The sequence below is a fragment of the Falco punctatus genome, assembly GCF_963210335.1.
Source record: "Falco punctatus genome assembly, chromosome: 17".
Classification (NCBI taxonomy): Eukaryota; Metazoa; Chordata; class Aves; order Falconiformes; family Falconidae; genus Falco; species Falco punctatus.
Window position 1 is genome coordinate 2,560,276 of NC_137597.1, and position 23,287 is coordinate 2,583,562.

At 61.6% G+C, this 23,287-nt stretch overlaps 1 protein-coding gene across 4 annotated transcripts; it reads left to right on the forward strand.

Annotated features, from left to right (window-relative positions):
* The first annotated feature begins 1,149 nt into the window (after window positions 1-1,149).
* On the forward strand, window positions 1,150-23,287 carry CSF1 (colony stimulating factor 1). Of its 4 annotated transcripts, none has more exons than XM_080367357.1 (9): window positions 14,887-15,016; window positions 16,183-16,314; window positions 18,112-18,174; window positions 18,488-18,667; window positions 18,932-19,109; window positions 20,086-20,924; window positions 21,194-21,249; window positions 21,340-21,392; window positions 21,725-23,287. In XM_080367357.1, exons 1-8 carry the CDS (start codon window positions 14,996-14,998, stop codon window positions 21,389-21,391), a joined length of 1,521 nt encoding a protein of 506 aa, XP_080223483.1. In that variant the 5' UTR covers window positions 14,887-14,995; the 3' UTR covers window position 21,392; window positions 21,725-23,287. The 4 variants fall into 4 exon arrangements, with proteins under 4 accessions (XP_080223484.1, XP_080223483.1, XP_080223485.1 ...); XM_080367359.1 differs by having other exon boundaries at window positions 20,797-20,924; XM_080367360.1 differs by lacking the exons at window positions 20,086-20,924; window positions 21,194-21,249; window positions 21,340-21,392; window positions 21,725-23,287 and adding an exon at window positions 19,497-19,860.

Sequence of the window (23,287 nt, forward strand, 5' to 3'; positions counted from 1 at the left end):
AGGGAATAGCAAATCCAGGGGATTCATCGATGGTTTTGAAAATAACCCATCCCTATGAGTCCCTGGGTCCCTCGACAGCAGGGGCTGGAGAAACCAGTAGGGCTGGGAGAGGAGCTGCAAGGCAAAGGGGCTCTGCGTGCCCTGGGGGTGATTTTTGCCATCTGAGCATCTCCCAGCCCTTAGTTGAGCCTCCAAAGTGGCTTTTAAGGGACAAGCAAGAGATGAAGGCCAGGGTCCGTGAAGGTGGGAGATGGTTGATGCCTCCTGAGATGCCTCCAGCAGCTTTCTGGGGTCACAGAGTGAACTGGGTCGTTGCTCACATGGGATGTAGATGGTCCGGGAGGGATGTGGTGGGGCTGAGCTGGTACCTGCAGGTTCAGACCTCCCTGGTCTTCACTGGTCTGGTTGGAGAAACCTTGGCCAAGGCTGGTCAATGGGATAGGAAGGAGCTGGGTGTCTCTGAGCCATCTCAGGGTCTGGCTGATGGAGGTGACAACAGAGGAACTCTCTGGCGAGGGCTCCAGGGGGGGTGCAGGATGCTCATTGGGTCTTTTGGAGGAGGCAGTGGCGAAAGGCTCAGCCCGGGGCGGCAGCTGGAACGGGTCAGGCTCGGAGCCACCCCGGCCCATCAAAAGGGACCTTCTGGCGCCAGCTGCTGAAATCAGGCAATGGCTTAAAAACATCAGCTTGCATTTAAATAAAATAAATAAAATAACAAAGCAGCATGCTTCGAGCTTTCAGGGTGGTGCAAACCAGACATCAAGAGCGCAGACTGCAAAGACCCGGGGCCGTGGGCAGCCTGGGGCAGAGGGAAGCCCTGCTCTGCGGCAGCTTGGGATCCATAGGGGATGCTCCGTACGGCACCGTCCTCGCCATTGCCCTTGCAGCTAGTGGTTTGGTTTTTATTACTTATTTCGTTATTTCTAACTTTCTCCCTTTTGTTTTTCATTTTCGAGCAGCGTCTCGCTGCTCCGGGAAGGACTGAGATACACCCGGCTCCGGCATGCAGGAGGCGGCTGCTTCTCAGAACAGCAGAGATGAGGATTGCAGCTGCTGGGGGGCCTCCTGGGATGCACAGCACGGGGCTCCGCACCCACCGGCACCCACGGGTGACCCCGCACCAAGAAAAAAGGGCCTCGGGAAGCTCGCCAGGGGGGTTAAAGCTCTGCTCCCGGGAAGAGCCGGCTCTTTTCCAGCCTGAGTAAGCCCCACGCTCCTGCCAAAACCCAGCGAAGGCCGTTGCGGGGTTTTTTCGGCTGTAAACAGCGTTGCTGGATGGTGCTGCGCACCCCACGGGGCCAGCACCACTCACACCGGATGGCGTTTTGATAACGTTGGTTAATTAAGAGCTGGCAAGAGGCGCTACCCAGATGCTGGCATGAGAACCAGCCACGCAGGAGGCATCGTGTGTGTGGGGGGGTCCTCAGCCACCCCGGCCCCGCTGCTGCTTTGGGGTCACATTTGGCAAAAGCCCTGGGAGGGCCGGCGGGGTTTGTGGCCATGGCGAGGACGAGGAGCACCGCGGCAGCGCCGGGCGGTGTGTCTGGCCAAACCATGCTGGCTATTTCCAAATGCCTGTGTGGACCACCCGCCCGGCCCCAAATTTCCAGGGCACGGCAAAGCAGCTGGTTGCATCATGCCGGGGTGGGGGCGGGGAGGGGGATGCTGGCATGGGCCCAAGTCCCCCCGGCCAGCAGCGCAGGCGAGGTGGAGGTGGCCGGAGGGGTTCAATCCCCTCCCTGCTCCCGGGAAGGGCTGGCTCCCTTCCAGCCTGAGTAAGCCCATCACCCTGCCAAAATCCTGCTCGGTGCTGAAGGCCGGTGCGGGGTTTATCTGTCTGAGGAGCAATTCCCGATGCCCAACGCACCAGCTGCAGAGGCACGGAGTGGGGAACTCATCCCAACATAACCTGGCCTTGAGCCGGTGATGCCAGCACCCCAAAATCCTGCAGGATGTGGCCCAGGACACCGCCCAGCACTCGGGGTGCCTGGGCTGGCTCCAGCCTCCCCAGCTCCATCCAGCAGCGCCGGCACAAGCTGAACCGTGATTATTTACAAGAGGGGTGGGAGTTTCGCCTTTGCTTCCCTTTATTTTTAAATTTATTTTTCTTTATTTTGGATTTCTGACTCATCTCGGTCTGTTGCCGGGAGGAAACCGGAATAAAAAGTGCCCCAAATATCATTTGTATCAGCTAAATAAAATCCTCCCCCAAATACTCCGGGAGGAAAGTCAGGCAGCAGCTCCCCGGAGCCGCCCGGGACCCAGAGCCACTTCTCCTTCCCCCGGTCTCATTCCTACGGAGGAGGAAAACTCAATTTTTCCTCTTTTTTTCCAAACCACAGCTGGTTTCTGGCTCGGCAAGCGCAGAGCCAGACCCAGAGCTGCTCACAGGCTGGGGGGGCGGAGAGGTGGTGGGTGCTCCCCAGCCCCTGCACCCCGCGGGGGTACCCAGCCCCAGCACCCATGGGATGCTCCACTGGGATGCAGCACCCACAGGGCTGCTGAAACAGGGCATGGGTGGGAGCGGGGACGATGCTCTGGAAGGGGTGGGTGTCACATAATGAGGGTGCCCAATTAATACTGGTGCCCAAGAGATGAGGTTGCCCTGTTAATAATGGCGACCAGTTAATAAGGGTGCCCCAGAGGTGCTGCTGCCCCTGAAATGAGGGTGCCCTTGAGGTGAGGGTGCCCCAGAGGCGATGGTGCCCTGTTAATGTGAGTGCCCCACTAACAATGGTGCCCGAGAGATGAGGGTGCCCCATTAATAAGGGTGCCTTGGAGACAAGGGCACCCCAGATGTGAGGGTCCCCCATTAATGTGGCTGCCCCATTAATAAGGGTGCCGCAGAGATGCGGGTGCCCCATCAACGAGGGTGTCCCAGATATACTGGTACCCTATTAATATGGGGTGCCCCGTTACTAAGGGTGCCATGGAGGTGAGGGTCCCCCATTAATAAGGGTGCCCTGGAGACAAGGGCGCCCCAGAGGTGAGGGTCCCCCATTAATATGGGGTGCCCCGTTACTAAGGGTGCCATGGAGGTGAGGGTGCCCAGTGCCTTCCCTCCCTGGAGTGGTTTTGCTGAGCCTCTCCTCGTGAGCTGGGGGCAGGTGGTGGGAAGGTCCCTCGTCCCCTGGCAGGTCCCTTGTCCTTCTGCCAGCCAAGCGTGACTCAGCAGCCGAGCCTGGCTGGAATGTGTGAAGATCAGGGGGAAAACAGCCCAAAAGCAGCGTCCTGGGCGTGTGTGTGGGTGAACTGTGACTCCAGCAGACGAAGCATCCGCCTGGACACCCCCAAATCCAGCCGTCCCCCCCCCAGCCCCTCCAGGGGATGGATCTTGCCCCCTGACAGCGGTGGTCCTGCAGTGTGCACAGCCCACAGGAAGGCGGTGGAAGCTGGGGAGGCTGAGTTCATCCCCCTCCTCTGCTTCGCCCCAGGAAATCCATCCCCCTGCTCAGCCCTGCAGCAAACCTGGAGCCACTTTTCCCTTTCCAAGGGGAAAAAACGGCTTAGCTGATGCTTGGCTGCAACCTGCTCAGCTGCCCTGTGCCAGGTGAGCCCTGGGAGCTGATAGAAACCAGCTGCCAAGCGTTGGTCCTGATACCGGGAAGGATAAATTTGCCTCCCTGCCTCAGCAGAAAGACTTTGGAGGGATGGAGGCAGGTTCTTGGGCACATCCCAATTCCAATCCTTATCTATCTTTTTCCCAATTGCAATAGCAGCTTGGGTCCTGCTCGCTCCTTGTGCCAGGTGCTGTACCAAGAGGAGCCAGCAGCTCATTTGCACCATCATGGGTAGGGGTTAAGATTTACTACTTAAATCTGCAGCCTGGAGGTGATCGTGCTGCTGCTGTCTCCTGCCCTGAAACGGGGGGATGCTCAGCTTTGGGGTGGCTGTGGGTACCGCACAGGGCAGAGGCCGTGTTAGTCCAGACTGGGGTCTGGGGGTGGGTTTGAGGACAAGGATGAGGGCAGTGTGGTGGCACTGAGGGGGCGGGGGGGGGGGGGGGATAGGACATGTGCTGCCTCCCTTGAAGTCACTGGGTTCACCCACTGTCACCATGCGGCTGGTGCTGTGGTGGCTTTTGGGGTGTTTCAGGAGGGGGTTGATGCTCAGGCTCCATCTGCACTGTATGATGCTCAGCCTGGGGGGCTTGGGTAAATTGAGACCCCCAGGGCAGGGGCTAGGCTGTGGGGAAGCGCCCCTCATGTTACTCAGCTCCCCTCCTGTAAATCTTCCCCCCAAAAAGGGGACTTCATCCCATGAGTGGCTCCAGTTCTGGTTTTCCATGCTGGGGGGCACAAGGCAGCTGTGGCTCCAGCTGCTTCCCTGGGGTTTGGCTCTTTTTCCTTCCTCAAAGCAAAGATGCTGCTTTTGGGGTCAGGTACCTGGCAGTGATATCAAGCCTCATCTGCTTGGGGAAGGGCTGAAGTGAAGCCAAACCGCTCCGGGACCTCCCAGCCAAGAAACCTGGTGCTGGGCAGGAGGAATTAGCAGCTCCGAGTGGTTTGGGCTTTTCCCAGGGAGCTGATCCCAGCTCATGTCCCGCTTTTCCACAGCGTTTTGAGTGGCTTGGGGTAACCAAGGGGTCCCTGCTGTAGCCAGGTGTAATTCTGGCATCCCTGGGGATGGAGGTGGGCTTCATCCCAGTGCTGCACTGCTTTCACCAGGAGGAATTAATATTTTCCTTTTTTTTTTTTTTTTTTTTTTTTTTTAACTGGCATTTCCCTTCCTGCATCTGCCGGTGGCTGCCACAGCAGCCCTGGGGTGGGACTGGGGGTTCAGCCGATGGCTCTGCCCTCCACAAACCGAGTCCTGGGGGATGTGACCACAGGGGTGGGAGGTGGAGGATGCAACCCATGTGGAAACCACAAACGGTTTCGATGTGTTTATGAGGCCGGGCACAACTTCCCCCGGCCGTGTTTCCCAACGTTGGCTGCTGCTTTGCAAAGCCGCTCGAGCTTGCCTCTGCATGCGTCGGGCATGTGCAATGGGTGCAGCACCCATAGGTGCAGGGCGATGAGCCCATTCAGTGCTTGGGGTGGCCCCGAGGGGTGGCTGTACCCCTGGGATGAGGCAGAGGTGGGTTTGGGGAGGTGGGTTGCAGCTCCAGCACGGCTGGGAGCAATGTTCCCATGCCCATCCCCATGGCTTGGGGATGTGGGAGCGGAGCTGGAGCAGCGCGGGGGCTGGGAGGGTTTGCCGTCACCCCAGGGTGATGCTCGCTGTCGTGGAAAGGGTGAGTGATGCTGGCCGTGGGTCACACTCTCTCCCCCAGGAAAAGCTCGGGCAAAGGTTATTCTTAAAAAAAAAAAAAAAAAAAAAAGTTTCCTCTTTTCCTTCCTCATCGGAGGCACGTGGTGGTGAGGTCATGGAGTGCCTGGGCTCGCGGCAGGACATGCTTCCATCTCGGCGTAATCGCATCCCCAGGGCCACGGCGAGACTGTTCTTGGCGGGGTCTGGGTGAATGGTGGGGAGAGGTTTCTGCTGCCCCTGCCCCCACCCAGCAGTGCTCCCCCACTGCCCCTCCAGCTCCACTTTCCTCCTGGTCAAGCGACCACATCCTGAGCCAGCCCTCGGGCTGTTTCCTTCGCTCCTGCTGGGTTTCCCGGAGTGGCTTCTTGTGTCCCAGAGGCGAATGTGGCTTTGCATGGAAAATCAGCCCCAGATGTGGCCGAGCTGCTGCTGCTGCAGCACCCTAAATGGGTCTGGGGTCTGCAGAGGGCTTGGGAACACAGGGACAGCAGAAACTGGGGTCTGCGGAGGGCTTGGGAACACAGGGACAGCAGAAGGAACCTGTTGGGTGGCTGGGACCTGGCAGCCAGTAGCGCCTGGAGGGGTTTATCCCACCCCGCGGGGAGCACGGGCAGGGTGGCAGTGTGTCCCCTTTGCAGTTGGGTACCCCACAGGAGGGGTGATGGGGGTACCCAGGGGCTCCCCCACCCTTGGGGACAGTCACTGGGCAATGGGGCGGTGGTACTGGCATCGGGCTGAGCAGAGCCCTGGTGCAGCCTCCGGCGTGGCCGTGCAGCCCTTGGCTTGGGACGATGTGGGGCAGCTCCCGTTTGATCAGCTGCCAGTTCCCACCTGGGGGTGGATTTCGGGGAAGCGGGATGGTTTGTGGGCAGGAGTTGTGTCCCCATCACCGTGCCACCACCTTCCCTGGCAGAGCTGCGCTCTGTCCCCAGCCGGTGGCACAGCCATACCAGAGGGTCATGGTGAATTCTAACAGCTGCTTGGGGGTCCCTGGGGACATCGTGGCCCAAGTCCCCAGCTGAGCTGGGGGCTGCTGGCCTCGCTTGGGGCAAACTGGCGGAGGGCTCTGGGGCGGGAACCACACGCTAATCAAAAGGGGATGGAAAACTCTTGTGGTTGCTTGGAAATGAAGCACGGCTAAGAGCAGACCACACCAGCCTCCAGATGCGACAGCAGTGGTTGCGGGATGAAATTCCGCTGGATTATACTGGATTACGAGAGCTGAGGCAGGGCTGGCGGCGGCAGGCTGGCCCCATGGCGTCGCTGGGCAGGGGGAGCAGCGTGGAGCCCCTTCCCCACGGCTGGGAATGGGTTTGGGGATGGATCAGCCCTGGCTGCCCCCCAGGTCCCTCGTTGAGCTGGGATTTTGCCTGGCTCATCTCAGCCCCTAAATTTGAGCTTTTCCAAGATCCTTGGGGATCCTTGGTCCATCCCACTGCTTGGGGTGGGAGGAATCATGCTGGGGGCTGCTGACTCCCTCCAGGGCTCAGAGGCACTCAGCATCCTGGTCACTATCCTGCATCTTCCCCATGCAAGGATGTGGAAGATGATCCAAACTCAGGGTCCAGGTGAGGGACCCCCTGAGCATCACCTGCTCTCTGGGGCTGCAAGCGCCCTCACAGGTTCCCTGTCGTGGTTTTGTGCTCTTCAGCCTCGCTGGGTACCGTTTCCTTCCACCCCATTGTGACAGTGTGTTGCTCCACGGGGTTTTGAAGGGGCTGAGGGGCCGTTTTTGCCGGCAGTCCCGTGGGCCGGAGGGCTGCCGGGCGGGAGCATGGGTGGAGGCGCAGCAGTGCATGCCAAAATGCATCAGCCTCTGTTTTTCTGGTGGTGGCTGAAGGTTGTTTGTGCTGTCCCGGGGATGATACAATGCTCTTGGCGTAGGTGCATGACCCGGCAGCCGGGCACACGCAGTGCTATCGGCCAGGAGGAGGGCCCTCTGGGCTATCTTGCAGCATCTCCTCCTCTAAGCATGAGCCACAGTCCCCCTCAAAATTGCTGTGGGACCCTAATTTTGACCCGCTTTGCTGCATGCCTGCATGAGCACCCCACTTCCCAGCTCTGCTCAACCCCCCTGCATCTGCAGCACAACTGATGCTCTCTGGAGTGGGATGGGGCATTTGCTCACTGGCTGAGCAGGAAAACAGTTCACCTGCTGCAAGGACCATTTGTTTTCTTGGAAAAAGCAGCAAATACCTCAAAATTGGAGTCTCCAGCCACATGCAAACTGCTGGCCCATTGCTGGGGTCTGCTCGGCTTTGCTCTTGGATGGAGGTTGCAATGGGTGGGGAGGAGAGAATGGGGAAAAGAGTGAGGGTGTCAGAATGGGAAATATCCCCAGGGAAGGAAGCTGAGGCCACTGGGATGGAGGCAGGAGTGCCTTGTCCAGCTGTGAGGGAGATGGGAAAGGCTGGATTTAGCATCGACATTAGCTGGGGAGCGTGGGAGCAGCAGGAGCGGGCTGCGCTCGCCAGCCAGTGGCTTTTCACCAAGAGATGCCGGCATGATGCGGGCTGCGCTCGGTCCTCTCGTGTCCCCTCTGGTCATGCCGGCCCTGGGCTGCCTGGAAGTCGGGGGTCGGATTCAGTGTATCGCACTGATTTGCTTTCCCAGAGCCCCAAAGATGCTTTTAATAAACCCGAGTGAATTCCAGACCATTCCCAAGTGCAGAGTTTGGCTGGAGTAAGTGTGAGGCTGGAGAGCTTTTTTCAACACCCCCAAACTCTCCCCCCGCCCCGATCGCCACCTTTACCCCCACCAGCAGTTGCAGCGGGTCTGTGTATCCTGTTTTCAACCCAAAATGAACCACTTTCCCACCCCCCCAAGGGCACCAGGCTGCCAGCACGGCCGGGCTTGCAGCACGTATGTGCCGCAGCATCGTGATCCCTCTGAACAGCCGCCTGAAAGGCATGTCTGTGATGGAAAAGGGCCGGATCCAGGCATGGAGCCGTGGGGAGCTCTGATGGCCAAGGTTCATCAGGGCTGAACCATCACTGCCTTCCCTCCACCTGCCACCGGCCCCCCAGGTAGGGCTGGGGCTCGCGGGGGCCATCCCGGAGCCATGGGCAGGAGGCAGCTTCATGATGCTAAAACCTCTGCTGCTAATGAAAACCAGGCTCTGGGCAGCCCAGCAGCTGATCTGAGTAATGCCTCGAATTCCTGGCAGGAGCCGCTTCCTTTCGGGAGGCGAAGGCTCCTTCCCCGGCAAGCGGGGCCCTTCGTGTGTCCCCCTGGGCATGGGGGTCTCCTGGGGCATCAGTCCTGCTTGGGGACCAGTTACCTCAGCCGCCCCTCGGGGGTCGGGGCTGGTGTCAGGCAGTGAAATGATGGGGGGTTACATGGTGCAGGGGGTCTGGTGGGTGGGTGATGGTCTGTCAGCCCTCTGTCCATCCGGCTGGCCCCATAGGCACTTGGCTCGCTCCCCCTCCCCCTCCATCCACAGTGAGGAAGATGATGGGTGATGAGCCCTGCAGAGCCCAGGGACCGATCCCTGTTCCTTAGGGTGCCACTTTGGCTGGCAGGGATGTCCCTTTGGGCTGGGGGTCCCCCCTGCTTTCAAGGATGGGTGCAAGCAGGGAAAGGAGCTCGGCAGCTCCCAGGGATGGATCCTGCGTGGGGGAGAGCTGCTGCCGGCAGCGTGGCAGGACGGCTGCTGGGTGTGGAGCAGGATGAGGCCGTGACTCAGGGCTCTCCCCCTCCTCCCCCAGCGGCACCTGGGGACCCGGGGGTGCAGCCGGGGACAAGGCCCCAGCGTGTGCGTCCATGGTGGAGATCAGGGCCAGTCGCTGATGTAAACAGCTCTGGCTGCAGATAAACAACCAGCCCCGGCGGGGAGGACAAACGGCTCCTCTGTTCCCATGCGGGGTGGCTCTGGACCCTCCCCGTGATGCCCCAGCAGCATCTCCTTTGCCCAGGGGTCGGTGGCTCAGAACTGTCCCCCAGCCCCCTGTCTGTGGGTGGCACAGGGGTGCCACCGCGTAGCCTGGGGCTGGACATATGTGGGGTGCGGATGTCCGGTCTGGGGGCAATGGAGGGGTCAGCCACCTGGATACGTGCCGAGGTCAGGGATGATGCTGGCTCCATCCATCACACAGCCCGTGGGCTGCGGCATCCCGGCGAGAGCTTGGCAGGAGCTCATGACTGGCCCTGGTGACAGCCAGGGACACCCCAGCCCTCCCAGGATGGGTGCCGCCAGTCCCCCCACCGCCACGGTGCCAAGGCCAGGCTTCCCAGCAGCACTCCCAAGCCCTTTGCCCATCCTGCCCCTGATCCTGGCACAGAGCCATGCTCCCCCCCACTGCCACTTGGCCACCCACCCCCACCTGCACCCAGCTGCTCCCAGCGTGGCCCCCAGACCCCCCCACGGGTCGGCACCCGCTTGGCTCCAGCCTGGCTGAGCCAGAGTGTGCCAGGGTTGCAGCCATGTGGCACCGTGCCATGAACACTGGGTGATGCTGAGCTGGTGCGTGGTCCCTGTGTGGGGCTGAGCAGGGGACAGGGCATGCCGGGGGCTTGTGACCCCCCAACAGCACCCTGGTTCAGGGTATACTGGGGGTGCTGAGGACCCCATGGCACCCATGGGTGCAGCCCGTTAGAGCACGGGCTCATGGAGATGCCGCAGGGTGGGCAGCCTCCTGCTGCCACGCTGAAACCGCTGCAGCCAAGGGGCTGCTGGTGGCACCTCCTGCCCCCCCTTGTCCCCCCCGGCCCTGGTGGGTGCTGGCGGGCAGCTGCCCCGGAAGGTTTTTGGCTCCAGCTCCTGCTGCATTCCTTGGTGAGGGAGGAGTGGAGCTGGAGCCTGGCATGACTCAGCCCTGGCCATGCGGGCTGGGGACACGCTGGTGACCCATGTGGGGCCATAACCCATCCTCTGTCCCCTGTCCCCCCCCACCTGGCATGGGCAACCCCTCCTCAAGCCAAGGGGCTGAGTTTCCTTCCTGCCCAGGGACCCCCCAGCACGCACCAAGAGGTCCCCCGAGATCCTCTGCGGTGAAGGACAGCCGGACCCCGGGTTATCATAACTCTAAAAAGGGACTTTGTGGGCGCTGGACACAGCCTGACCCTGTGGTTCCCTCACTCCCAGCCTGGCCAGCTGACAGCCACCGAGTCCCCTGCACCCAGAGCCGGCCAGCACTCCCTTCCCATGGGTGCCCACCCCATGGGGAAGGGGCTGCTGCCAAGGGACCCCCAGCACAGGGGTGTTTGGGGATGGATGGGAGGGTCCAGAGCAGGATAGAGGGTCCCCATCAGGAGCAGGAGGCATGGGAAGGATGGAGGGGGAGAAGTGGGGGTCTCGCTGTAGGATGAAGGCTCCAAGCAGAGTAGAGGGTCCCCATCAGGAGCAGGAGGCATGGGAAGGATGGAGGGGGAGAAGTGGGGGTCTCGCTGCGGGACGAAGGCTCCAGCCTCATCCTGCCGCCTGCTCGTGACATCCTGAGTCCCCACCGCTGGCATCTGGCTGGGGGGAGCGCCTGCCACCCACATTCCTCTGCTCGTCAAGGAACCGGTTCGGGACCTTCCCACGGGGATTTCCAGGCTGGGCACACACCGCTCCAGCCCGGATTGTGCCGGGGGGGGGCCCTGCGGTCCTGGCTCTGCCGCGGCACCCGGGGAGACGCGTCCACCGGCTGCGGGGAGAGCGTCCTGGCCCTGCGGTGAATCATCGGGGAAGGAACTGATTAAGAGCTCGCAGCACTTTCTTGCTGGAAATAACTTTCTCTGCAGCGGCTGTTTGCAGCCCAAGGCTGGTCCCCCCAACACGGCTCGGGGGGCTTTGGAGGTGCTGCAGGTTTTGCCCCAGCTTCGGTGCCTGTTGGCCTGAAGGAGCCTCCTGAAATGAGGCATTGGGTTGGTACTTGCTTCTGCTCCCATCGGGGCTGGGAGGAAGAGGGGGAATCGCTGAAGCTGAAGCTGTCCCAGGTCCCTGAGAAGGAGGGTGGGGGTCTGGGGATGCTTTAACCCCAGACCTGGCAGCGATGTGGCTGGTACATGTGCCTGAGAGGACCCTTTGGAGCCACAGCATCCTGCTTCCCCCCTCCTGCATCCCTGCAGACCCCTGCGCTGGGGGCTAGCAGACATGGGGAGCTCCCTGGGACACCCAGGAGCCACCACGGCCTCATCCTGCCTTCCCCCCGCTAGTGACAGCCTTGGAGGTGGCTGCGGAGAAGGGGACAGCAGCCCCCTGGCAGCACCAGAGCGGTGACAGTGCCACTGGTCCCCATTTGCAACTGGGAGATGGACAGCCAGGTCTTCCACCCCACCCCCAAATTTTGCTTCCCCAAATTTTGCCAGCTTTGGTGCAGACACGGGGGTGCTGCCACCACTGTCACTTGTCATCGAGCCGCCACTCAATATCGTCTCAATTTCTGCCCCGTGACTCAGGGATTTCGGCAGGTTTGGAAGGGGAGGAGGGGCAAAAGCCACTTCCCTGCCAAAAAACAAGAGGCGGCCGCTGCTCTCACCCTCCGTCATGCAGGGGGTGAATTATTAACGCAAGCGCGATGCTGTCCCACTGTCTCTCTGTCCCCCTGCCCGCGCTCATTTGTCCCATGACTTGGCGATGTGACACTTTTCCGGTCACTTCAAAGGAGGAGGGCATGAGTGTGCGGGAGATAAGCAGCAGCGTGGTCCTCAGCCAGCGTAGAAGGGCCTCACGCGCTGGCACGGGGTCCCCGTGAGTCACCCCCTGGGGCTGGCATCACGCGCCTGCGTCCCTTGGGTGCCCACCGGCATCCTCCCACTGCTGGGTGCTGCTGAGGCTCATCACGGAAAATGAAGATAATCTCTTGGCTCTTGCGGGGAGAAAGGGGGATATTTTGTGAGCATGGCTCACTTTTAACCCCAGCTTCCTTCCTCCCCCCATCCCCGTCATCCTCAGTGTTGATGTTTATCTGTGTGCAGTTGCTAACAGCCACCCATGGGTGATAAGGGCACGTGGCACCCATGTACCAGTGCAGACTGGACGCTGTTTTGGGGCTGTCCCCACCTCCGGATGGCTCCTGGCTCTTCCCCAACCCCAGATTCCCACCGTTCCTCCACCGGGTCCCCGATCCCAGCCGTCCGCCTGCTTGGGGTTCTCTCAGCTCCAAGAAAAACCCTCAGAGCTTCCGAAACCCGTGGCGTTCCTGGCGCCGGGGAGCAGATACCGCTGCTTCCTCGAAGCTCGGATGTGGTGGCTGCCACTGACATGCGGCCCCGTTGTCACCGTACCCGTGTCAGAGCCAGAACCCCGGGGCCGTTACTTGCATCCAGTTGTGTCTGCGGAGTATTTTGCTTTCTGCTTCCTCGAAGCTCGGATGTGGTGGCTGTCACCGACGCGTGGCCCCGTTGTCACCGTACCCATGTCACAGCCAGAACCCCGGGGCCGCTGCTTGCATCCAGTTGTATTTGCAGAGTATTTTGCTTTTTGCTTCCCTGTCAGGGTGACCAATGCTTTGCATGGCAACAGTTCACGTCGTGGCAACTAATTATTTCCATATATTCCCATATATTACTGGCAGCAAACTCCCCCAAGCAGAGGAGGAGGCTTTCTGCATGCCCAGCACCTCCGCACCGGTGGATTTGCTGTCCCCAGGTCTGTCCCCAAGTGGGTCTGTTGGTGCATTTCTTTGCACGTGGCTCCATCCGTGCGCTCATGGAACCCTTCCTGCAAAACTGTGCAGGAGGATCCGCTTGTGCATGCAGATCCGTCCACGCACACGTGATTGCATCCGTACAGATGTATGCACACAGACCTGTGCATGCAAATGGCCCTGCTTGTGTGCGCAAGGAGACAGCCGTGCAGATGTGCATCCAGCCATGCACATGGTTCTGTCCATGCACGCCCATGTGAATGGATCCATCCCTGCACACAGGGATCCATCCATGCCCGGCCACGCACATGGATCCACTCACAGCTCTGTGGCTGCCTGGCACCAGTGATAGGAAATGCAGCCGTGGGAGCTGGACCCAACCCTGGCAGGAGCACCCTGGCACCCCTCAGCACCGCCTTGTCCCAACACCTCCATTCCTGCCCTGCTCACACACGCCAACACCCCAAATTCGCCCCCGCCACTCCCCCCAGCACCCAGTGCACTCCTGCACCCTGCATCCCGGCATGGCAAGGGCACCCCGGTCCCGCGTCACCTGTGACCCTGTGCAAGGCAGAAGCATCTCCCAAGGGCATTTTGGCGGCGGTGGGGTGCAGGCAGCGGGGCTGGGAGGGGGGGGGGGGGGGGCAGTGGGGCATGCGCCCCCTTGGGAAGATCGCCAATCTGTTCCACGCAGGATTTTCTGCAGGAAAACTTACGGCGTGGACCGGGAGCAAGGCACAGCATTGCAGTGGGGGCTGCGCGTCAGCCAGCGCACCGGGGTGCACAGTGGTGTACGCATGGATGTGTGTGCACGTGCTGCGTGTAGGATTGTGTGTGTACCCCTGTGCGTGTAAGGGGGGGGTTGTGCGCCAATAGAAACATGTAACCCTGAGCGTGTGGAATGTACGTGCGTGTGGGTGCATGCACAGCTGTGCAGTTACACAGGTGTGTGTGCAAGTGTGTGTGCACGTAGGAGTTAATGCATATGTGCACTTTGGGTGCGTGTTTGTGTGCAGTGGTTACGTGGGTGGGGTGTGTGTGTGCACGTGTGTGGGTGTGCATGCATGCCTGTGCATGCAGGCATGGGGGCTGTGCGTGCATGTACATGTGTGTGTATGCCTGCATGTGCTCAGGGGTAAGCGTGCACGTACGCATGCCTACAAGCCCCAGGGCTGTGTGTATGTGTGTGCATGTGCTCTGTGTGCACATGGGTACAAATGCCCAGGGGTGACCATACACATACACATGTGCAAGCCCCCGTGCTGTCCATGCAGTAGTGTGTGTGTGTATATACACCCCAGCGATGTGCATGCATGTGTGCATATGTATGTGTTCCAGGGGATGTGCATGCACATACGGGGGGTGTGTGTGTGTCTGTCCCTAGTGTGTACATGTATGTGTGTGTATGCATGCATATGTGTGTGCCCAGGGGTGCACACGCATGTGTGTGTGCGCACCTGTCCCAAGGGGTGTGCATATGTATGTGTCCCAAGGGGTGTTCATGCATGTGTGCGTATGTACGTGTCCCAAGGGGCGTGCGTGCATGTGTGTGTGCATATGTATGTGTCCCAAGGGGTGTGCATGCATGTGTGTGTGCATATGTATGTGTCCCAAGGGGTTTTCATGCATGTGTGCATATGTACGTGTCCCAAGGGGCGTGTGTGCATGTGTGTGTGCATATGTACGTGTCCCAAGGGGTGTGCATGCATGTGTGTGTACATACGTACCTGTCCCAAGGGGTGTGCACACACACACGGGAGGGTGCCCGTGACTGGCATGTGCACATATGTGTGTGTATGCATGCATGTGCGTGTGCCCAGGAGCGCTCATGCATGTGCGTGTGCACACATGTGTGCGTGCATGTGGCGGTGCAGGGGCTGGGGGTCGCGCACACAGCCCCCGGCTCTGCGAGTGTCCCGAGCCGAGCCGGGCTGTGGCGGGGCCGAGCCGAGCGGGGCCGGGCCGAGCCGAGCCGAGCCGAGCCGAGCCGAGCCGAGCCGAGCCGCGAGCGCTGGCCGCCCGCCAGCCCTTTCTCATAAACCACATGCTGCCGCGGCGCTATAAAGGGGAGCGCGGCGGCGGCGGCGGCTCAGCCCGGCCCCGCTCGGCCCCGCCGCCGCCTCGCCCGCACCGCCCGGCCCCGCCGCCGCCCCGGCCCCACGGCAGCCCCCATGCCCCGCCTCGGAGCCAAGGTACGGCGGCCCCTCCCGTGCCCCCCTCCGCCGCACGGCGCCCGCTGCCACCTGTGCGGGGTCCCCGGGGGGAGCAGCCCCCGCCGCTCCGCCAGGCCCGCTTCTCCTCGTCCCCCCTCCTCGATCGCGCAGGGAGACGTGGCAGGAGCCTGGGGGTCCCGGCTTCCCGGCGGGGTGATGCTCCAGCCCCGGCCCGCCTGCGGGACCCGCGGGGTGAGGCCCCAGCCCCGGCCCGGTTCCCGGGCCCGCGGGGTGAAGCCCCGTCCTCGTTCCCTGCTCCAGCCCCATCTCAGTTCCCGGGCCCGGCGCGGGGGGGCTACGGCTCCAGTCCCGTCCCGGTACCCCGCTCCAGCCCCGTCCCGGTTCCCGGACCCGCGGGGTGAGGCTCCAGCCAGCCGTGGCCGTGCTCGGCGGTGGCCCGGGCGGCATCTCGCAGTTTCACAAGAGGGGAGGATTGCTGGACCAGCTCCAAGGGAAATTCCCCCCTGTCCGCCCCTCCATCACCCCCGGCACCCTCTCGGTGCCGGTGCATCGCGGGGTGGGGGGCACAAGCACCAACCCCGGGGGTCTGCTCCATCCCCGCCTCTGGGGTCTTGGCCCCGGGACAAGCCCTGTTGCCTGTCGGGGTCCCGCCGCGGTTCGGGGCCTCCCCGCTTCTTTGCAGGGGGATTGGGAGGGGAATTTGGGGCCACGCCAGAGCCACTGCATGGAAAGAGCCCGGCGGGTGCAGGCACTGGAGGCTGGGGGGGGTCCAGAGGGTGGGAAGTGGATTTTTGGGGATGGGTGGGTCAGTGTGTCAGACGGCTCCCCGGAGCCGGAGTGGAGGAGAAGATTTGCAGGAGAGACTGAGAAATGGTACGGGAGAGGGGATGAGGGCTAATGGGGAATGTGGAGGTGGCTGCTAGCCATGTCTGGGCTTATGCCAGCCAGGCCCTGGCCACACAGCCCCTGCACCACTGGGAAATTCCCGGCTGAGTTGGTGCTACTAAAAATAGCAGGATGGGGATGGGCACGGGGTTGGTGGACCACGGTGGGATTATCCCCTGGATTGTGGTCAAGCCTTGGCCACCACAACGGTGGCCACTGGGGGTGGGGGGGAAGGGTGGGGGGTTTAGGGGGCTGGGGGGGATTACCCCTGCTTCAAGCCTTCCCTCTGCCATGCTCAGGCGTGCCTGCTCCGCTGCACCGTGCTGTCGTCCCTCCTCCTCCTCCTGGTCTGCAGCATCCATGAGACGGAGCAGAACAGCTACTGCCAGCAGATCATCACCGAGAGGCACCTGGCCGAGCTGGAGGAGCTGGTGAGTGCCCCGCCAGGCTCTGCTGGGGGGAGAGGGGGGCTCGCTCGGGGCTGGGCAGGCACAAATCAGCCCTTATTTTAGGGCTGAAAATAGGCAAGTCGAGTTATTTTCTGCTCTGCCAGCATCGTGATGGTACCCAGGAGCTGAGCATCCGTGGACACAAGGGACAAGTGGGCACTGGGGTGGGGGCAACGTGCTGTCATGCCCTTAGCAGGGATGGCTGCAGAAAAGTGCCGGCGGGAGAAGTGGAAGGAGAGGGGAAGCGGGAGCTGGCAGGAGCGTGGCCAGGAAGGGGACCCGAGTGGGGCTGGGTGGACGCGGGGGTGATGGGGAAGCCGTGGAGGGGCCCTGCGCTGTTTTCCGGGCGGTTGCGCAGGGGTTAAGCTGAGGAATCCAGCTGCATTCCTGAGCCCAGCTGCTTGCCTGGAAGCTGGGCTGGCAATGGGGCTGTGGGTGGGTGGCAGGCGAGGGGGGCCGCCGGCCAGGCTAGAGTTGGAGCCAGCCGGGCTGGGGCGAGGAGGGATGCCTTCATCCATGGGCAGCTCCGGGTGCTCCTGCTCACCCCACAGGGAGGCAATTCCTGGCCCCATCCCGGTTGCTGGAGCCGTATCTCGCCCTGGCCCTTGGCTCACCTCCGGACGGGGAATCACGCGGATGTTCAGGGGAGAAACGGGAATCGGGGGCACGCAGGGATTTATTTGCACGGTTGGCGCAGATTAAATTCTGCTGTTGCAGCAAACGGGGTGCGCGGCGGAGAAGCCATAGCTGCGCCTCCGAATCCTCGTTTGCTTTGCACCGAGTTCTCCGGCTCACAGCGCCTAACCGCTGGGCTGGGGCTGGTTTACCTCTTCCTCTTCAAGCACCGAGTTGTGGTGGTAGGAGATAACAGATCCGTGTGTGCAAGCTCTGCTTCCTCAGCTCCAGCTGACCCAGCACCCCGCAGCCCCGGGAAGCCTTTGCTTTGCAAGCCCTGGGGATTAAAAAGCGGGTGCAGTGGTTGGGGGGAGAAAGGGGATGGAGCAGGTTTGAATGGAAGCCGTGGTTTTTTCTGCCGGGGATTGCAGCCCTCTCCTCTTCCCGCTGGCGGAGAAGCCAACCCTCGCTCCAGCCTCTGCAGGATAATGGAGCAATTGTTTCCGGGCCGGCATCCCAGGCTGGGAGGGCGAGGGCTGCCAGAATTGCCGGCCGGCAATTCTGGCAGCCCTCGCCCTCCCAGCCTGGGATACCATCCTGGAGGTGGGGGGGCTTGTTTGGGGTGGGTTTTCACCCCCAGCGGAAAGACTTGTGGTGTGGGGGGCCAGCAGCGCTGCGTGCAGGACCCCGGCGCTGTGTGATGCTGAGGGATCTGTGACCTCTGTGTCACAGCCACCTCCCGCATGGCAGGATGCTCTTTTGCAGCCTGGCTTCGGCGGAGCAGGGGAGACTCTGGGAGGATCTAGCTGGGCTCCGTGTGGTGCTGGGAGGAAGAGGAGGAGAAGGAGGAAGGGAAGCGGGGTGGGAGCAGGCAGGGGGAGGCAGCCATCCCTGGTATGAGGGGCATGCTGTCCTGATGGGAGTGGGGCTCACCCCTGCCGGAGGTTTGACCTTAGGGAAGTGTCTGTGAGGAGGAGGAAGGTGTGGGATGAAGAATGGGTGGCAGCAGACCCCGCCCCCCCCCCCCCCCCCCCCCCGCCCTGTGGATTTTGGTGGGCTCAGGCACCCCTTTGTGCCCAGGGCACGGCACATCTCAGGGCTGCTCAGCTGCAGCCCCTCAGAGCGCCCATGGCCGTGGGGTCACATCCTGCTCTGTCCTTCCAGGCTGACACCCAAATGCAGCACCCAGGCAGGGTCTCCTTCAAGTTCATCAATAAGATGCAGCTGGTGAGTGGCTCCTTGCTGGACACCGGGGGACAGAAGGGGGCCAGGGCTGCCTGGTGTGTGGGGTGGGGGGTGTCCCTGCATCCCCAGTCTCCCCTCTCCTGTCCCCCTTTGTGGGAGGCAGCCCAGGAGGGACCTGTCCTGCTTGGCCAGGCAACTGTCAAGCACTGGCTTGGGCCGCCTGTGGGACCAGGGAAAGGCATTTTGTGGCTCCATGCCTCCGTTTCCCCCAGGTAGAGAGTGGGATGGAGGATGGGCAGAGGCAGCAGCAAGTAACCAATCTCAATTTTGGGGTGGGGGGTCTGTGTCCTTGCAGAACAATTCCGTCTGCTACGTGAAAGCCGCCTTTCCTCTGCTGGGCAAGATCCTGGAGCGAACGGAGTTCAAGGAAAACTCCTCCAATGCCAAGAAGATGCAGATGGTGCGCAGGATGTACAGCCGCATCGACGAGAATGTTGACCCCTGCATCAGGGAGGAGGATGATGAGGAGAGAAAGGTACAGTGTCCCCTGCCTTGTGGGGTGCCAGATCTGCAGGGCTGTGGGTGTGAGCCCTCATCCTTGGGTGAAATGGGGTGTCCAGAGCATCCTGGGGTGGGTGCATGGGCAGGACCTGGAAGTGGAGCGGAGCTGGGGTGGGCACGGACACCAGGAGCCATGGGGGGTCAGACCCTGCCCTGGGTGCAGTGTGGTACCCCGTGGTGGTGGCACCGGTGCCCTGCGTGGTTGTGGAGCTGCTGCTGAGCCTGGCTCTTCCTCCAGCTCTCGCAGATGTGCTTCGAGGAGTTCACCACCTCCCCCTATGAGATGCTGGTGCTGGTGAAGCAGTTCTTCCAGGACATTAACCAGCTGCTGCAGAACAAGGAGACCTTCGAGAAGGATTGCAGCCAGGTCTACCGCAGGACCTGCCTGGGACCCAGGAAGGCTGGATTCTCACCAGGTGAGATGCTGAGGCTTTGCCTCTGCCCGGCAAACGTGTGCTGGGCTGGGGGGCTTGGGTTCACCTGCATGGAGCAGCTTGGCAGCCGCGTGTCCCTGTCCGTGGGCACACGTGGGCGTCATGGGCACAGCATGTGTCTGAGTTGGTCCCCGTCTCTGTCGCTCGGCTGGTGGCCATCCCTGCAGGGTGGCCTGGGCGGTGTGTTGACGAGCTCCGTGTCTGTGTCTGGGGAGAGCCAGGGTGGGGAGAAGGGGGCTGGCCACCCCTTGGAGGTGGGGTTTGGGCCGAATCCTGCTGGAAACAAGGCCAGAAAGAGATGCTGGCGGGGAGTAAGGAGGCATCTCCATCGGCTGGGCTGGAGGCATCAGGCTTGGCTTCATCTCAAAGCCCCAGCACCTGGGTTGAGCGTAACACGGAGAAATCAAGGCGCTGAAACCCCTCTGCCACCGATGTGCTGCATGACCTTGGCTGTGTGACTTCAACTGCCCCGTGCCTCAGTTTCCCTCGAACAAGCCTTCAGGGAGAGCCCTGCCTGCCGGGGTGGAAGAGCCCGGTGTTGCCGTCCGTGCTTTTGCGAGTGCCCGTGCTGTGTGTTTGCATGCCCGTGGAGGACATGTCTTGCTGTCATCCGTGTGTTGGAGCCGTGCCGTGTTCCTGTGCCGTGGGGGACGTTAAACGTGGCTCCTGCAAGTCGTGGATAACCCACTGCCATCGGCTCAGGGGACCCGCTGATTCGGGTTTGCTTCATCCTGTCCACTGCTTGTCATCTCTGTGCTGCCGCCTGTGTCCCTGCCTGCTCCCTGCCTGTTCCCTGCCTCACCTTGGCTCTCCCCGTTTTTTTGGGGGGGCTGTTCGACCCGCTTCCCCGGGGCTGCGGGGAGGGCCAGGGATGCTGCCCCCGACCTCGGATCTGCTGGCTGTGCCCCTCTTGGAGGCTGGTGACCCCACGGCCGTCTCTTCTCTCTGCTTCTTTCAGGTGTGGGGACAGATCCTGACTGCAATTGCCTGTCCCCTGCCCTCCCTTCTGCCACCCAGCCCTCCCTCCCTGCTGCCACCCATGCCGGCAGCGAGGTGGCACCCGCTAGCACCCAGGTCCCTTACAGCCTCCTCCATGCCACCCTCGCTGACTTAGACACCCCGTCACAGCCCCCCAGTAGCATGGACAGCGGTTCGGGGACCGAGGAGGTCCTGGGTGCTGGGGTAGGTGATGTGGCGTCGGTGCCGTCCCCCGCGATGCAGCAGACAGCTCCAGCCGACAGCGCCGAAGCCCTCCTGGATCCAGCTGGGACACTTGGCCTGGCAGCGGTGGATGTCTCCATCCTGCGTGGGGATGGAGAGCTGGTGGAGGGGGGCACCGAAACGGTGGCCGACCACCTGCCGCAGGATCCGGCCCAGCAGCAGGGAGCCTCCGTCCTCCCGGATCATCCTGGTGGGCTCAGGATCACCATGCTGGCAGCATCCCCCAGCGCCGGCTCGGTGGGCGATGGAGCCAGGATCCGTCCCGCCGAGGCGTCGGAGCCCGTCATGCAGCTCCGTTTCTCCAGGATGGCCCCAGAGCCACGGGGCCAAGTGCCGGGTGGCCCCGGGGACGGGGCGAGGGTGCGAGGCTGGGGGCTGAGCCGGCTGCGGGAGCCCCAGGACGGCGGTGCTGGCCCCAGCTTTGACTCTGGCTTTGTTCCGAGCACAGAGCAGCGCAGGAAGGAGCCGGCCATCAGGGAGGGCCGCCGGGAGCCCCTCATATACATCACGGTGGCCAGCGTGGTGGCCGTCTTGCTGGCCATGGGAGGGCTGCTCTTCTACAAGTGTAGGTCCAGGGTAAGCTCGCCCCTGCCCCTCCCCAGGCGCCGGCATCCTCTCCTGTCTCAGTTTCCTCACTTGTGTCCTGGTGCGTGGGGGCTGAGCCCCACTTTCCCCATCATTTTGAGATGGGGGGGGTCATGGGGACAAGTGGTGGTGCTGAGAGGGGTGGGAGGATGTTATTTGGGAGATTCCCCCCGTCATTGCATGGGGAATTGCCCCGCTGTGCTGCAGCCCCCTCCCCATCCCCAGGGTTCACCCCCCCCATTCCCCTTTCCTCTGCACAGGTCCTGGAACGGCCACTGGAAGATGGAGACTGCGACCCCGAGGAGCCGGAGAGGAGGTGGGTGCAGTACCATCCTGCCTGGGGGGGGCTGTGGGGACCCCCGCCCTGGCCTACCCTGCCCTAACCCCCCCTGACTTTCCCCCACAGGGCGCTGCAGGGAGCGAGGGGATGTCCAGAGCTGGAGACTCAGGACCTCTGAGGTGAGCAGGGGCTGGATGGGACCTCACAGGGCTCCGGTCCAAGCCCGTGGGGACAGTGTTGAGTCCCTGGAGTGTCCCCACTGGCACTGACCTTGGCCACAGGCAGGGAAATCTGGCTGCTGGCAGGGAGTGGATGGGGTGGGAAGACCCGGAGAGGAACAGGTCTGCGCCCCAGCACTGCCAGCATGCGGTTTTGCAGCCCATTAATCCATTACCAGCACTTTCTTAATATATATAGTATTTTTTCCTGTGGTTTTTATGTATTTCTCCCCGCACCCCGCCCTCCCTGGCAGAGCCTCTGCTCCCGTTCATCATTCCCCTCCTTTCCCCAGGCCCGAGGCGGGATGTGAAGCTGCTCGGGGGATGGATCCGGCCACTCCTCGCTGTGTGAAGGAGGGTGGGCACACGCTGGCCCCTCTGCGGTCCCACCATGATGCTGACGCTCCCTCACCCCGCGCCGGTGGCCAGAGACTGCAAAAAAACCTCCCTGGCAGGGACAAAAGGATGGGGGGATGCGCCCCGAGTGGGACCCCCAGGCACCAGGAAGCGAAGGGCTGGAAGGTGTTGGACCGATACTGAAGGGCTTTGCCGGGGCTGGTGTGGCACAGGGGTGCTGAGCAGGATGATGGAGATGCTGGCGCTGGATGTGGGATGATGGATCCTGCTCGAAGATGGCCGGTGCTGGCTGAAGATTGAGGGGACCAGCTCCCCAGATCCCTGGCTCTCCTCCACCCCAGCATGGTGGGGTTTGGAGCAGCACCCATCACCCCCCCTCTGCCCTGCCTTCAGCTGGAGCATCCTGGATGCTGGGGGATTGGGGGGTGGTGGTCAGCCACCGGGCCTCCCCTGGGCTGCGCGACCCCAGCCCCCACTTGCAACTTAAACCCTCACACTGTGAATATTTAAAGCCCACCAGTGCCTGTGTCCCCACGCGGGGCCAGGCTTCGGGGTGACGCTTGGCACCGTCCTGGTCCCCATCCTCCTGCCACCGGAGATCTGGCTCCGGTCCTGTGCCCGAGCTGGCCTCGGCTCGCCGTCATGCCGTTAGGGTTTTCTTTTTAATATAGTGGATAAAAGCCTTGATCCCGCAGGAGGATTTTCCGGGGGGGCCTGTCCTGCCCCCTTGCAGGGTTATTGCTGCGAGCTGGCCTCGCCGGCGACTGGATTCTTTGGTGACTGCGCTTTGGAGAAGGGAAACGGGGCCGGGAAGGACTGGAATGACGTGGGTGTAATGGATGGAGATGCCCCACTCGGATACCCGGGGGCTTTTCGGCTCAGCCCTGCTCCGTGGCCTTGGGAAGAGCCTGGTCTGGGATGCACCAGCCCCAGAGATACCCCAGGCTTGGGCTGCATCCTGCCCCACCGCAGCACCCCTCTGGCCCCGAATGCGAAGCGTGGCCTGCGCTGTTCTTGGGTTTTGAAGTATTATTTTTATATGATGGAAGAAAATATGGACAAACCAAACTGTTTTTAAAGAAAGCATTACTATTAATTTTTTTTTATATATATATATGTGTGTGTGTATTTATGACTGCTAGAAGGAGGGGGTTCCAGTGCAAGGGATTGGTGTAAATCAGGAGGAAAGCCCTGACTGCAGCAGGGAGGCTGGGGCCAAACTTGCTGCTGGTGTAAGCAGCTGGCTCAGCACCAATTTGCACCGTGAAGGAGATGCTGACACCGTGCTGGCCCTGCTCCTGGGGGAGAAAACTTGCCTTTAAGCTGTGTTGGATTTATTTTGCCTCCATTTTTTTGTGTTTTGTTTTTTTTTTTTTTTTTTTTTTTTTTACGATGAAATGTTGAAATATTTTATACAAAGTCATTTAAAGAAGTCTATTTAAAGAAAATAATAGAAAACAACTTGTATATTTAATATTATTAATAAACAGAGATGTGTA